General features: G+C 48.2%; 1 protein-coding gene across 2 annotated transcripts in view; it reads right to left on the bottom strand.

Moving 5' to 3' along the window:
- Positions 1 to 15,628, bottom strand: part of Dpysl2 (dihydropyrimidinase like 2) — a 150,672-nt gene that overhangs the window by 62,413 nt on the left and 72,631 nt on the right. For both annotated transcript variants that reach the window (XM_004665832.2, XM_004665833.2), the window contains exon 3: positions 13,677 to 13,861. In XM_004665832.2, coding sequence (XP_004665889.1) covers positions 13,677 to 13,861 — 185 coding nt within the window. The remainder of the gene's footprint in view (positions 1 to 13,676; positions 13,862 to 15,628) is intronic.

Raw genomic sequence — 15,628 nt, 5'->3', positions numbered from 1 at the left:
AGCCCCTACGTAGTAACTAAAGGCCTCAGCTGAAATGCCCACTGGGAAGGATTTGTCACCATGGCTAGCACAGGGAAGGTGCAGGGCTGTGCTGGGATGCTCAGCAAGGGTCAGGGCAGGGCAGTGGGGTGGGGAAGGGGATAGGTATTGGCTGAAGAAGGAAGGGACACCACAACGCAGATCACGCTGCACGTCCACCACCAGAAACACAGGAGCTCGCGTCCCATGGTCATAAACGTGTGTCACGCTAGCCTCCTTCGAATTCCAAAAGCAGCTGAGATTTCAAGTCCAACGAGAGTTACTGACCTGATGTTTTATGCCGTAAAGAAAATATAGGCCCCAGGATGAGGAAAAGTGAAAACTTTTAATTTAATTTAGTTTGGTGTTTCATGCTGTGCTCAAAAAGAGGAACTTTTTTTTTTTTTCATGGGCTTGGAGATAAAACAAGCCTGGGACTTTCTCCCTGGTCTTTGAAGTGACCGTGAGGTGACATAGCTATATGGCATGTGACTGCATCCTTACTGCGGAAGAGATGTACTAATGATTGATGGATACAGACTAGATGAATGGTAGATATGAAAACAGCTGATGGGTACACAGGTTAGAGATGATGGGAGGTAGATCGATGAATTACGATAAACTGGGCATAAGTGGATAATAGATAGAGATGGGCAGAGAGATGGATCAGTAATAGAATGAGCTATGGTCTGAATCGGTCCTCCAAAACTTTTAATGAATTGATTATATCCTCCAAAAATGCAAATGATTCTCAATCCATAAGAAAATAGTATTAGGAAATGGGGCCTTTGGGAGATAACAAGCTAATGAAGGTAGGGACCCCATAAATGGGATTAGTGTCCTTATTAAAGAGGCCCAAGAGAAACCTGTGGTGACACAGTGAGAAAGATGTTGTCTGTAAACCAGAAAGTGAGTGCTCAGCAGACACCAAACCGTAGTGCCTTGATTTTGTACTTTCCAGAAGCCATAACTGTGAAAAATAAATTCCCGCCATTTACAAACTGCCCTATTGATGGAAATTTGCCGTAATCGCTCAAGCATACTAAAACAGACTAGGTAAGTGTCAGAGACAGGCGATGCGTCGGTACTGATAGATAAGGATGGATAGATCCGATGTATGAGGGCTGAAGAGATAGATGGCTTAGCGATTAAGGCACTTGCCTGTGACGCCTAAGAATCCACGTGTGACTCCTCAGATCCCATGTAAGCCAGACATACAAGAGGACACATGAGCAAGATCACATCACACATGCGCCCAAGGTGGCGCTTGCATCTAGAGTTTGATTTCAATGGCTGGAGACCCTGGCATGCCAATTCTCTCTCTCTCTCTCTAATTAAAAAAAAGGAAAAGCCGGGCGTGGTGGCGCACGCCTTTAATCCCAGCACTTGGGAGGCAGAGGTAGGAGGATTGCCATGAGTTCAAGGCCACCCTGAGATGACAGAGTTAATTCCAGGTCAGCCTGGACCATAGTGAGACCCTACCTCAAAAAAAACAAAAAAAAAGGGGGGGCAGTCTGTTGAGCTCACCTCAAAAAAAAAAAAAATATATATATATATATATATATATATGGGACCCACAAACATACCAAAAGTATCATAATAATAAAAACAAGATGCCAAATTTCACTTACTTTCTATACAACCCTAAAAAAAATGACAGTCTGTTGTCTGCCTCTTATACATGTAGAAATTGCCATCTTGAGATATATTACAACAGTGGGTCTTAAACAGAACATACTAGGAAGGGAAACTGAGCTTCGGTTTGATTCTTGGCACTGCCCCACGCTGTGGGAACTTCATCATCGGAAGTGGCCCAGGGAATTTCATCCAGCTGCAGAGTGGGGCTGGGACAAGAAGGATCTGAATGGCGGCCCTAAGAGCCCATGATTCTATGCTATTACCAAGATCTTTTGATTTCTTCCTCACAGGCCCCCCACAAGGAAGGATTCCAGTCCTGACCTATCATTAGAGGGAGATTAGGTCATAAACACTACAGATCCAACCTAAAGCCAGTAGGCTTTTCTCGGGGAGGAAATGGCACAGCAGGTGGCCATGGGTTTGGGGTCTCAGCCTTCAGAGCCTCTGCCATCCCAGCAGCAGCCCTGCTCCCGCCCACGTCCTCACATTCCATCGACTCCCTTCCCCAGACACTCCTGGTCCTAACCAGTGCTCTGCTAGGGGATGGGCCAAATAAAACCTTTGAAGAGACGAGGACCATAACCAACTCAGCCCCATCCTGCTTCTTAAAGTTCTAGAAGGCACCTGGTTACGCAAGCCACTCCCCAACCAGGTCACAACAGTGTGAGGTTCTTCCCTCTGCAAAGAGAACACAGGGCTGGAGAGATGGCTTAGCGGTCAAGGTGCTTGCTTGCAAAGCCAAAGGATCCATGGTCCACTCTCCAGATCCCACGTAAGCCAGACCCACAAGGTGACGCAAGCGCACAAGGTCGCACATGCACACAAGGTCGCACATGCACACAAGGTCGCACATGCGGTTAGAGTTTCATTGTAGTGACTGAGGCCCTGGCACGCCAATTCTCTCTGTCTCTTTTCCCTCCACCCCCCCCCCACTTCTCTCTCTCTCTCATGAAGGTGTGTGCTACCATGCCCAGCAAAACACACACACACACACACACACACACGCGTGGTGGCGCATGCCTTTAATCCCAGCACTCGGGAGGCAGAGGTAGGAGGATCATCACTGAGAGTTCAAGGCCACCCTGAGACAACATAGTGAATTCCAGCTCAGCCTGGGCTGGAATGAAACCCTACCTCTTGAAACAACCCCCCCCCCAAAAAAAAAGAGAGAGAGAGAGAAAAGACAGCAATGAACAGACCCCAGAAGGTGCCCCTAACTTTAAAGACCTTGGTGGGCATTCATTTCATTTCACCAGAAGACTCACTGCTAAAGCAAAATCTTATATCCTAAACCCTAACCGTGACCTGGAAGCTTTCAAAACTGTCAATGCCAGGCCCACCTAGAACAAATGGGTCAGGAGTTTTGGTGTCTGCATTTTGTTAAAACTCCCCAGGGGATCCTAATGTGCAGTCATGGCTTTTAATGACCGCCCGAGCTCACTGCAAAATTCCGTTTACTGGAAAGTGGCCTCGTCCACCACGACCCAACCCCAGGCTGCATCCTCTCTATCATTAGGGAAACATTTAGTCACATTCAAAGAAAGCTGCCTCCCAAATGGGTTAACCATAAAGAAGTCTAATTTCTAGTCACTATAATCCCCCTTTATCATTAACCATGGCAGGGAGGCTGGCTGGAAACAAGGAATTTGAATAAATGGCTTCACCCAACAATAGCAGCAAAGAGGGGCAGGGCCCTCACAACTCAAAAACAGAAGGGATAGTTTCTTGAGAAGGAATGACCTCTTCAAAAAGGAGCAGGACAGAGGAGAAAATGGCTTTTAACGACACACGGGCAGCTCTCACTGATAATAGGAAGATGCAAGTCTCTTAGCCAATCAGTCCTCAAGACAGTCCCCCCACTTTTCTTTGTTGTTGTTTTTCAAGGTGGGGTCTCACTCTGGCCCAAGCTGACCTGGAATTCACTATGGGGTCTCAGGGTGGCCTCAAACTCACGGAGATCCTCCTACCCCTGCCTCCCGAGTGCTGGGATTAAAGGCGTGCGCCACCACACCCCCGGCTATTTGGTTTTTAAAATAAGGCTGAAGAAGGGCTACATGCTTATCTATGATGGGCTCAGCTGTGAAAAATCAAGCAACCTAGCCCACCCCTGGGCAACGAAAACCAAACAAGTGCTTTATTTGTGTCCTCCCACGAGAAGGATGGACATTCAACAAAACCACTGACAACTTAGCATCGGGAGATTTCTAACATGCCTATGTGGTCTCCCCTCTGCTTATAAACTCGTTCTCCCCTGAGACTCAACAGAGGCTGGCCGGGACCTGTGGCACCACCCTACTACGGAAGGGGCATCTCACTCACACGTGAAGGTTAGGAAGGCCACACGTATCCAGTCCCCATCTGCATCTCCTAGCTCTCGCTCATTCTGCCCAACAGTTACAATAGGAAGTTCCCAAGAGCCTGAAGGGAAAACCAGAGAATAGGCTCTGGAAGCTTCCAAGGACTGAGATTTCCTTGGTTCCATGTGCAACATCCACAGGCAGCATCAGGACTGGGGACAGGGAAGAGATAGACATCTCAGGAGACCAAGGCCTTCCCTTCCTTGCTGGTCTGATTTCCAAGGCTGTCAAGAGCAGATCTCAGGGGCTGGAGAGATGGCTTAGTCGTTAAGGTGCTTGCCTGCGAAGCATAAGGACGCAGGTTCGATTCTCCTGGTCCCATGTGAGCCAGATGCACATGGTGGCACATGCATCTGGAGTTCGCTTGCAGTGGCTGGGGGCTCTTGAGTGCCCATTCTCTCTCACTCTCTCCCTCTCTCTCATAAATAAAAATGAATTTTTTTAAAAAGCAGATCTCAGGATGAGGGACCACACAAGACACCTGGTAGATTATGGTGGCGCCCACAGCGTCCCTGTAGACCTAACAGTGCACACGCTGTACCCTTCCTTCTCAAAGACTCCCCACCATCCTCTCCAGCTGGTTGGTCAAGCCCAACACTACAACCTTCTTGAACCTCTTCCTCCTCATCACTAAGCAACAAGTATTGGGTGATCAGACCAGCCACGCATGGCGTCTTCTAGTCCAGCCATTCGGGGATGAAATTTGCACAGTGACACCTAAACAGGCCCAGGAAAGGTCTTCATGTCAGGTGAAACCTGTGACCGTGTCCAAACAGGGCTTAGAGAGACAGAAGAGAGGCAGAAGGAGTCCCCACAAACAGCGCAGCATAGGACAGCGTAGCTCTCTAATCGTCAGAGCACAGGCTAGAGCTGTGAGGACAGCTTTGGTCCCAGACTTTTGAAACTTCACTGTGATGTGGTCGGGGTTTTGGTGAACACTTTCTAACCCTAGTCAAATGAGTCCTGCAAAGGGACTAATCAAAACAGCAATGACAGACACATCTGCATTATACAGTGTGTTCACACATTTGTGCCTGTCTTAAGCTGGAAGCAAACCTAAATGACACATGGATGAAAAAAAAAAAAAAAAAAAAAACCAATGACAGGCAGTGGATATACCACAGGACCACAGTGGCACTCCTGGGTCATGTCCCTTCAGAGTCTACTCCTGTCTCCTATGCCCCTTGTCTCCACAGCCACCAAAAGTGAGGCTCACAGTAAGAGCTGGAATAAACCCAAATTCTGTGTTCCACTGGGGTCCCCAGGGCCATGTGACTTTTCCAGTAGCCACTGTCCTTAGAGAGCCAGCCTCATTACTAAGAGGACCAATGCGGGACAGCCCAGACAGAGGGCACACCCTGTCTATGACCACACACTGAAGCCCACGCTCTTGGATTCCCTTCCTACCTCCCTCCTCCAGCTGTGAGAAGCGCTGACTCCAGGATCGGGGGCGGGGCACTGAGAGAGCAGCTGTTGCCATCTGGGTGAACATGAGACACACAACCCCACCTTCCCGTCACACCACACTCAGTCCTCCAGCATCACTCTAACAGGAAACCAAGTCTCTCCCTTGAATTCTCATTCATTCGTTCATTCATTCATTCATTCTCCCACTTGGGCATTGATGGAGCACCTCCTAGCATTGATGCTGCTTGCTGGATGGGAAACTCAACAACAAAACAGAGGCATGGGTGGAATCACAGGAGACTGGATGCCACAGGATATGGATTAAAAATTCAACATCTTCTAGGGTGCAAGGTAGAAACAGTGCGCTATAGGAAACAGAACACCTATGCTGAGCCTCAAAGGGGGAGGGAAGAAGGAGATCCCATCTCTGAGGTGACACTATAGAGTCAAGGCTGGACTGTAAGCTTGGGCCACACTGTAAAGGGCTGTGACCTGCGGCTGCATTCTCTGAGCAAGAGGGAGAAAGGAGCCAGCCAGTGCAGTGCTGGGGGGAGAAAGAGTCCAGCTGCACAGGCAGTGATACTCTAACATAACTCCAGGATGAGAAATCAAGACAAAGGTGGGAATCAGTGAGTTTGGAGATAATACCAAGGCAAAAATGCACTCGATGCAGCACAGACAAGTGAAGACCCCAGGTGACTATGGGAGTCAAGTCGGTATGACCGTGGGGCAGTGGTCTGGGACTAGGTACCAGACACGTGGCAGCCTGATGGTTAACTCCTGACTGTCAACTGGATTAGGTCTGCAGTCACTTAGGAGACCAAGCTCAGGGCATGGCTGTGAGTCTCTGGACTAGGTGACTTGAGGTGGGAAGGCCCACCCTCTGCACGGACAGTTCTATGCCAGAGGCTGGAGCCCCAGGCTGAGTAAGGAGAAAGCAAGCAGGCTGAGCACCAGAAGAGACCCTCTGCTTCCTGGCTGAGGGTGAAATGTGACCAGCTGCTTCCCGCGCCTGCCACATCCCTTCCCTTCTGCCCCAACAGACTGCATCCCTCGGAACTGTAAGCTTCTGCATCCAAGAAGTCAACCAACCCTGAATCAAAACGAAGTAAATTTCCTTAATCCCTAAATGATACAGTATGACAACTACTGACGTGCCATTTACGTTGTAACACGTACTATAAATAGTCAGAGATGACTTAAAGTACATAGGAGAGGGCGGGAGAGATGGCTTAGCGGTTAAGCGCTTGCCTGTGAAGCCTGAGGACCCCGGTTCGAGGCTCGATTCCCCAGGACCCACGTTAGCCAGATGCACAAGGGGGTGCACGCGTCTGGAGTTCATTTCCAGTGGCTGGAGGCCCTGGTGCACCCATTCTCTCCCTCTCCCTCTGTCGCTCTCAAATAAATAAATAAATAAAAATTAAAAATAAATAAATAAAATAAGTACATAGGAGAACTGTGTTGGTTCTATGCAACACTATGCCACTCTACAATAAGGCACATGACCATCTCCACATTTTTGTAACTCTGCGGGGGGCCTGAGACCAAATCTTTTGCAGATATCCAAGGATGACCATATAACTCATATATATATATATATATATATTTTTTTTTTCTTTCCCCTAGCCCAGGGTCTAGCTCAACACTGTTCTGGACTTAGTTGAACTGAATACCATTGCATTTAAGGACCAGACATGCATGTTGCCTTAGCTGCATCTTCAAAGAACTAGAAAGACTTTGGTTTAGATGGCAGGGAAGAAAAAAATTTTTTTTGGTATTTAGCAAGAGACAGTTATCTTTTCCAACAGTCCCCAAGTGCTACATTAAAATATAGATCCACAGGGCTGGAGAAATGTCTTAGCAGTTAAGGCATTTGCCTGCAAAGCCAAAGGACATTGGTTCAATTCCGGTACATGCATCTGCGGTTCATTTGCAGTGGCTGGAGGCACTGGTTTGCCCATCCCCACCCCCCCTTTTCCCTCTCTCAACTAAATAAAAAAATAAATTAAATAAAATAAAAAATGTTTAGCCAGGCATGGTAGCGCATGCCTTTAATCCCAAGCACTTGGGAGGCAGAGGTAGGAGGATCACCATGAGTTCGAGGCCACCCTGAGAATACATAGTGAATTCCAGGTCAGCCTGGGTTAGAGTGAGACCCTACCTCAAAAAAAAAAAAAAAAAAGTTTAAAAATATAGATCCACAGACCCCCACACACACCAAAAGACTCACTCCCTCAAAAAGTAGAGCAGGATCTCAAGGGGATACCCAGGCTCATGGTGCCCAGGTCGGCCCAGCCTCTTTCTTCAGACCCGACAGTGAGTGAAATTCCAGAATGTTCCAGAGATGGCGATAGAGGCTGCAATGCTCCATCACGAAATGAAAGGACTGTGACTACCACATCTGTGTGCTTACTAAGGGCCGGGGACCACTCTGACATGGGCGTGGTCCATCTTCAGGACATCATTCCCTGCCACGGAGTTGAAACAGCTAAGGCCACAGGCATGCAGCTGAGAGGCGGCAGTTGCAAGCCCGCCACCAGCTCCAAGCACAACGTGTCACCCCGTGTTCCTCTAGGCCAAATGGAAGTAACCACGCCAGTGTGCTCCTGGGGATTCTGGACACTTAACCACTCTGATGATCATAAGGGCTCTGGAAGTCCCTAGGTAGCATCCTGACCACCTCTCATGACCCTTGGGCCAATAGTCTGGACACCACCTTTAAGCTATGTCTGGCATCTCTGCCCACCTATCCCTGGACAAAAAAGGATAAAGGGTACCCCTTGGTCCTGCACGGGGTCCTCTCACAAAGATCCCATTGTGTAATGCCTGGCAGTGGGCTCTGGTTGATGGCAAAAATATTATCCTTTTTTTTTTTTTTTTTTTTTTTGGTTTTTTGAGGTAGGGTCTCACGCTAGCCCAGGCTGACCCAGAATTCACTATGTAGTCTCAGAGTGGCCTTGAACTCACGGTGATCCTCCTACCTCTCTGTGTCTGAGTGCTGGGATTAATGGTGTGCGCCACCGCGCCCAGCAAAAAATATTGTCTTCTGCTTCTGATGTGTCTCCTTTAAATGGGAGCATGGGCTGCATTTTCCTTAGAACACAGTCCTGTCAGAAGCAGAGCCTCCAGGGCCTGTGATGGAGAAAACACAGCTAGCGGGGGAGGGGGGGAATATTCACCCACCATCGGATAGGCTTGGAGGACGGGGAAGGGGGAGAAGGAGACAACGCGGGCAATCCCTGACTGCTTGGTTTGACAACAGCCAAGAGCCTATCAAGCCTGCACTTGAATTTGTTGAAAATGCCTAAAGCCTTCCTTGATGGCCTTAATATGCAGTGTGCAGTGAAGCTAATCCTGGGCTGGGGAAATGGCTTAGCGGTTAAGGCGTTTGCCTGCAAAGCCGAAGGACCCCAGTTCGATCCCCCAGCATCCACGTAAACCAGATGCACAAGGTGGCACATGCATCCGGAGTTCATTTGCGTTGAGTGGAGGACCTGGTGTGCCCATTCTCTCTCTCTCATAAAAAAACATAAAGTATCTTTTAAAAGCGGCAGCTAATCCTCACGGAGCCACGTGCGCAGGGTTGCATCAAGCTGTCCCTCTTTGTAATGCAAGATCTCCTGCTCTGCAGCCCCAGGCCAGCCACACACTCACGTGAAGCCAGACAGAACGTAGGACCAGCACACGGTGTCTGGATGTAAAATGGCCCCTCATCTGCTCACATGTTTGAACGCATGACCCCCAGCTGGGCGCGCTATTTGGGAAGGTTATGGAACCATTGGGAGGTGCGGCTGAGCTGGAGGAAGAGGTCACTGAGGGCGTGGCTGAGGCTTTCTGGCCAGGCCTGCCTGGCTTGTCGCTTGCTTTCTCTGTTTCCTAACTCTGCTGAGATGTGACCAAGCTTCTCACTCTGGCCTTCCATGCCCTCATCACCATGTTAACACTTCTCCTTGAGGCGTGGGGGAGATGGTTCAGCGTTAAAGTCATTTGCTTGCAAAGCCTGATGGCCCTGGGTTCAATTCCCCAGTTCCCACATAAGCCAGAGGCACAATGTGGCACATGCATCCGGAGTTCATTTGCAGTGGCAAGAGGCCCTTCCCCTTCAATATTCGTCCCTCCCCCCTCAACACCTCCCCTCCCCGAGATAAATAAAGAAAACTTTTTTTTAATTCTCCTTAAAACTAAGCCGGGTGTAGTGACGCACGCCTTTAATCCCAGCACTCAGGAGGTAGAGGTAGGAGATCACCATGAGTTCAAGGCCATCCTGACAACTACAGAGTGAATTCTAGGTCAGCCTGGGCTAGAGTGAGACCCTACCTTGAAAAACAAAACTAAATTAATTAATTAATTTTTCAAAAACAGGCTGATAAAATGGCTTAGTGGTTAAGGCACTTGCCTGCAAAGCCTAAGGACCCAGGTTCGACTCCCCAAAGCCCATGTAAGCCAGGCGCACAAGGTGAGGTAGGGTCTCAAGATCTTTCTGAGTGGAGTCTAGACTAGTTTAGCTGAAAATGAAATTGGAGAAATAAATAAATAAATAACAAAAATAATAATTCTCCTCAAAACTGCAAGCCTAAATTAAACCCTTTTCCTTCCATAAGCTGCTTCCGGTTGGGTATTTTTGTCCCCAGCAACCAGAAAGCAACTGATCCGATCAGAAAGCAGAAGACAAACATCCTGTTGCCTTCACCTACATCATCACTTCCCAGGAGGCTGGCAGCTGGGACCCCTCCACAGGCCAGCGTCCCAGAGTGGGCTTCCGCAAGAGCAGTTAGTACTGTTCATGCACTGCCGAAGGGACGAGTTTTGGGGTGCCGTGACTGAGCACGTGCTGCTGCTCTGCTTACCTGTACTCTTCCCCTCAGGCCCCCTCACAGGGCTGGGTTTCAAATCCAGGGCCTTGCACACGCGGCCACTGGGCAACAGCCCCAGTTCCTGTTCCGTTCTTCAAGGTTCATTCATCAATCTCCCCACTGTCGAACCAACACTAACTGCATCGCAGAGCCCCCACTAATGCCACTGTATCCTGCCCCAACAGGCAGGGCTGCCCATCACTCAATCCTCTCTTCTGAGCATCTGCCCACGCTGCTCATCCCAGCACAGGACACACTGAGATGTCCTTTATCCTGCGCAAGCAGAGCCGCCTGGGTGGATGGAAGGAAGCCACAAGTGCTGAGGGGAGGGAGAAGGTCAAATAGAAGTCGGAGGGGCAAGAAGTAACATGACCCGACAGCAGGGAAGAGACAAGGAGAGGCGAGAAACAGAGCAAGGAGTCGAGACTCTCAGGTCAGGTTGGAGGAGGGAAGAGACGCACGTAGGATCGGGAGACAGAAGATGACAGACGGCATTTCTCAAGTAAGTCTGAGTGACAACAGACCTCTCTGTGGTTAGGGGCAAAAAGCTCTGAGCTCAGTGCACAGCCAGGAGGCCGAGAAGGAATTCCTGTCAACTAGTGCAAATCCTTTCTTATGCCAGGAGACATGAAGGGACCTGCTCAAAGCCACATAGCAAGTTAGTTCTGGAAGGGAACCCCGGACTCCTAATTAACCAAATGGGAGCATTTTCTCGTTGCAAAGCTCCTGCCAGACAAGTCCTTCAGTGACAAGTGTCACCAGTCACTCACGGGGGATACATTATTTATGGAATGTTGACCATCAGTGACCAATGCACGGGCCTCTGGGGCATCTATTTGAACCCAAAGCCAAGGCAGATTGTCACCATGACTTGACTTCCTAATGTTGGGAGTTGACCCATACTAACCAGAAGCCCACCTGGGGTCAAGAAAGAACTGCCCATTCAGCCAAGTGCATCTCAAAGCAGCAAGCTCTCCATGAGCCAGGCCAGTAGGAGGCATGAAGGTTCCCCCACCCCTGAGAATGGCACCCGCTGGGCTGGAACAAGACAGAACCTAGAGACACTACGGTGCTCTGTCCGAGGTGACAAGTTAGCAGAAACCACGGTGCTTCAGACCAAAGGCCAGAACAGAGAAAACACCAGGGGTGGGTGTGATTCAAAATGCAGGCACATGTTCCTCCAGCTCTGGGAAGACAGAAAAGAAGTTTCTAGAAAGACCCTCGAAGCCAGAGGTAACAAACCATCACTAAAAGACACGCATTAAGAGAGGCTTCAGAGGGCTGGAGAGATGGCTTAGCAGATAAGCACTTGCCTGTGAAGCCTAAGGACCCCAGTTCGAGGCTCCATTCTCCAGCACCCACATTAGCCAGATGCACAAGGGGGCACATGCATCAGGAGTTCGTTTGCAGTGGCTAGAGGCCCTGGCGCGCCCATTCTCTCTCTCCCTCTCTTTATCCGCCACTTTCTCTCTGTCACTCTCAAATAAATAAATAAAAATAAAACAAAAAAATTAAAAAAGAGAGAGAAGAGAGGCTTCAGAGCTGGAGAGATGACTTAGCAGTTTAGGCACTTGCATACGAAGCCAAAGGACCCAGGTTCGATTCCCCAGTACCTACGTAAAACCAGATGCATAAGGTGGTGCATGTGTCTGGAGTTTCTCTGCAGTGCCTAGAGCCCCTGGCACACCCGTTCTCTTTCTCTATCTGCCTCTTTCTCTGTCTGTGGCGCACGCCTTTAATCCCAGCACTTGGGAGGCAGAGGTAGGAGTATCACTGTGAGTTTGAGACCACCCTGAGACTACATAGTGAATTTCAAGTCAGCCTGAGCTAGAGTGAGACCCTATCTCAAAAAAAAAAATCTGAGGGGCCATTGTGCAATGTCCCCACCTCCCCAAATTACAATGATGCTTGTCAAAAGGCACGCTGCAATCAGACCATTCCTCAAGCAAACTGCGCATGGTGCCATGTGCACTTTATGTCTGCCTGAGTCGAGAACACAAAACCCTCCGAGAAGCACATGAGTAGCAGCAACCTTACAGATAGGGACCAGTGGTCCTTCCCGAAGCAAGGTGGTCTAACTCACTGAATGTCCAGCCTGGGCCAGCCACCTTCCTAGCTAATGGATCATGAGAACCAGTAGTCCTTCCCCAAGTGAGGGAGCCCAATTCACTGACTGTCCAGCTGGGCTAGCAAGCGTCCCCTTCTTTGATTTTTCACATCCTTGGAACTTAGATCACAAGTTTGGCGCTTCATTTGCAGCCAAGCAAATGACATGGCTGTCATCCCAGTATTTGGGAGGCAAAGGCAGGAGGATCAGGAGCTATACAAGATCCTGACTCCAAAAATAAAAGAAAAGAGCCAGGCATGGTGGCTCATGCCTTTAATGCCAGCACTGGGGAGGCAGAGGTAGGAGGATAGCTGTGAGTTTGAAGCTTCCCTGAGGCTACATAGTGAATTACAGGTCAGCCTGGACTAGAGTGAGACCCTTCCTTTAAAAAAAAAATCAAAGAAAGAGGGGCTGGAGAGATGACTCAGCAGTTAAGGCACTTGCCTACAAAGCCTAATGACACAGGTTCAATTCCCCAGTATCCAGGTAAAGCCAGATGCACCAAGTGGCACATGCATCTAGAGTTTGTTTGCAGCAGCTGGAGGCCCTGGCATTTCCCACTTGCTCTGTCTCTCTTCTCTCTCTCTCTGCTTAAAAAAATATATATATACATATATATTTTTTTTAATCAAAGAGGGCTAGAAAGATGGCTTAGCATTTAAGCACTTGCCTTGAAGCCTAAGGGCCTCTGTTCGAGGCTTGATTCCCCAGGACCCATATAAGCCAGATACACAAGGAGGAGCATGCGTCTGGAGTTCATCTTCAGTAGCTGGAGGCCTTGGCATGCCCATTCTCTCTCTATCTATCTGCCTCTCTCTCTGACTGTCACTCTCAAATAAATAAATAAAAATTTAAAAATCAAAGAAAAAACTCTTCGTTATTTGTACCCCATCTTCCTTTTGAGAAGCATCTTTAGAATTTTTTTATCCAATATTTTTGAGCAAAGGCACAAAACTGAGAGCTCTGATAATGACTTCAAATGCTGTATCTTAATAACAATCACATTTTGAGGATAAAGACAACAGAAGTCCTCAAATAGAGAAAACCACAAGCCCTTCCTATTGCTCTTCCCAAATTCCCCAGGACTTTATTCTCAAGTTCAAGTGGAGAACTCAAGGTTGGACAGAAAAGGAGGATGAGGAGGAGAGACAGAGTTAACATCCCTGAGTGCCCTTACTGGGCAGGCCAAGCAGCTGTTCAGTTCACCAGCATCTAGAAGGAAAAGCTGAACCATACAGATTCCTGGTCACACTGTCTTAGTCCCATAGCCCCACAGCGATGGGGATCAAGCCTTACTGATCATGGTGGTTCCCCCAGCCAGGGCCGCCTTGGTTCCTTGGAAGAAGTCATCAGCTGATGTCATCCCCTGGTCAGGCATCTGGAATCGAGTATGAACATCAATTCCTCCAGGGATCACCATTCTGGAATGGGCTTCGATGGTCTTCACCCCTCCTGGCACAATCAGGTTTTCTCCAATTTGCCTAAGAAAACAGGGTTAGTGAGAAAGGTAGCCAATAAAATATGGAATCAAATCAGATATGACGCAGTTTTCACTAAGATATAAACTTTCCTCCACTATATGTCATGGAAGCACTACCCAGTCCTCACCCCCAAATACAAAGGAATGCACAGTAATCTAGAAAACAAAACTTACATAAGGAAGCCAGCCAGGCATGGAGGCTCATACCTGTAATCCTAGCACTGGGGAGGTTGAAGCAACATGACTGTAACAAGTTCAAAGTTAACCTAAGCTACATAGTGGCTTCCAGGCTAGCATGGGCTAAGAATCAGATCTTTATTTTTTAAAATATGACTAGCCAGGCATGGTGGTGCACGCCTTTAATCCCAGCACTCAGAGGGCAGAGGTAGGAGGATTGCTGTGAGTTTGAGGCCAGCTTGAGACTACAAAGTGAATTCCAGGTCAGACTGGGCTAGAGCAAGACCTACCTTGGTAAAACCAATATAAACACATACATAGATATATAAGCATATATATGTGTATTACTAAGGCACCAAATGCCCCAATGGTTAGTTATCAGAAATCCCCTAAGACCCAATGATAACAAGGCCCTAAGACATGTCTATAAAATGTCACTCAACCAGCTTCCAACACACACCATTGAGCTCATTTTTCTGAAGTAATATGCTACAGACCTGGTTGGATTTCTAAGCATCTGTTTTCACTGTATCCTTTTCAATACAGGGAAAAGAGGTGGAAGGGTGGAGGGAGAAAAAAGAAAGCTAAAAAAAATAAATAAAAGAATGAAAAATAAAACACTATCATTCTAACAGGTTTACAGCATAGAAAGAGGTGCTGATCAACTGAGATAATAGAGGCAGAAAATTAAATATTCATCAAGATGGAAACATGATTTGTTTCCATTGTTTTGTATGTGAGGTGATGCATGTGTCCACATACATGCGTGGACAGGTAAAAAGAGAATGGCCAGTATTCTCCTCTATCAGTCACTCATGTGTTAAGTGAGACGAAGTCTCTCACTGAACTGTTTTCCATCAGACTGACCAGTGAGTCCTAACAGTTCTCTAGTCTTTGCTACCCCTCTGGACTGGAGTTACCTCTGTGTGTGTGAACACAATACTTGATGGTAGGAATTGAACTTGGGGTGAATCAGGCCCTCATGCTTGCATGGCAAGCTATCTTACCTGCTGAGCCATCTTCCCTTCTCCTCATTTGCAATTTGTAAAGCATATTTTTGCTATATCGTTCTACCCACATTTTAAAAGGAAAAGTAATCAAGAGGGAAGTCCTAAGACAAATGAGGGATAACTGAAAATCACCCAGGGCCACTCCACTCCAGGCCAGAGTCCTCTGCCCAGACCCAGTCATGCTGTCTTAGAACTGGGTGGAAATGGAATAAGAAGGTCATAGCCTTTGAGAGCCTGGAGGGAGCCGAACCTGTCACAAGCAAACACACATGGAGAGAACATTAAGTGTGGAAATATTAAAACCTATTTTAGGTTCATAAATCAGGGCGTGGGCTTCCAGGCAAGTCTCGGCCACTCCAGCTTTCCACTCCACACTGATGTGCCACAGGAGCCTGACAAAGGCTGCTTATTTAAAGATGTCAATGGCTGCGGTGTTCGTCACCGAGCAGATGTGTTCTTTCTCCAGAGCCTGTGAGCTGTCCCGGGAGGAAGGGCATGAGGATACTGCTAGGCACTCAGCTCATTTAACCCTCCAGAGTCCCCAGATAGGCCACACGTCTCACAGCCCTCTTGTTCCTCAT

Source organism: Jaculus jaculus, chromosome 12, assembly GCF_020740685.1.
Source record: "Jaculus jaculus isolate mJacJac1 chromosome 12, mJacJac1.mat.Y.cur, whole genome shotgun sequence".
In the NCBI taxonomy this organism is placed as follows: Eukaryota; Metazoa; Chordata; class Mammalia; order Rodentia; family Dipodidae; genus Jaculus; species Jaculus jaculus.
The sequence above is the reverse complement of the archived record's forward strand: the minus strand, read 5'-3'. Positions and strand labels throughout refer to the sequence as shown.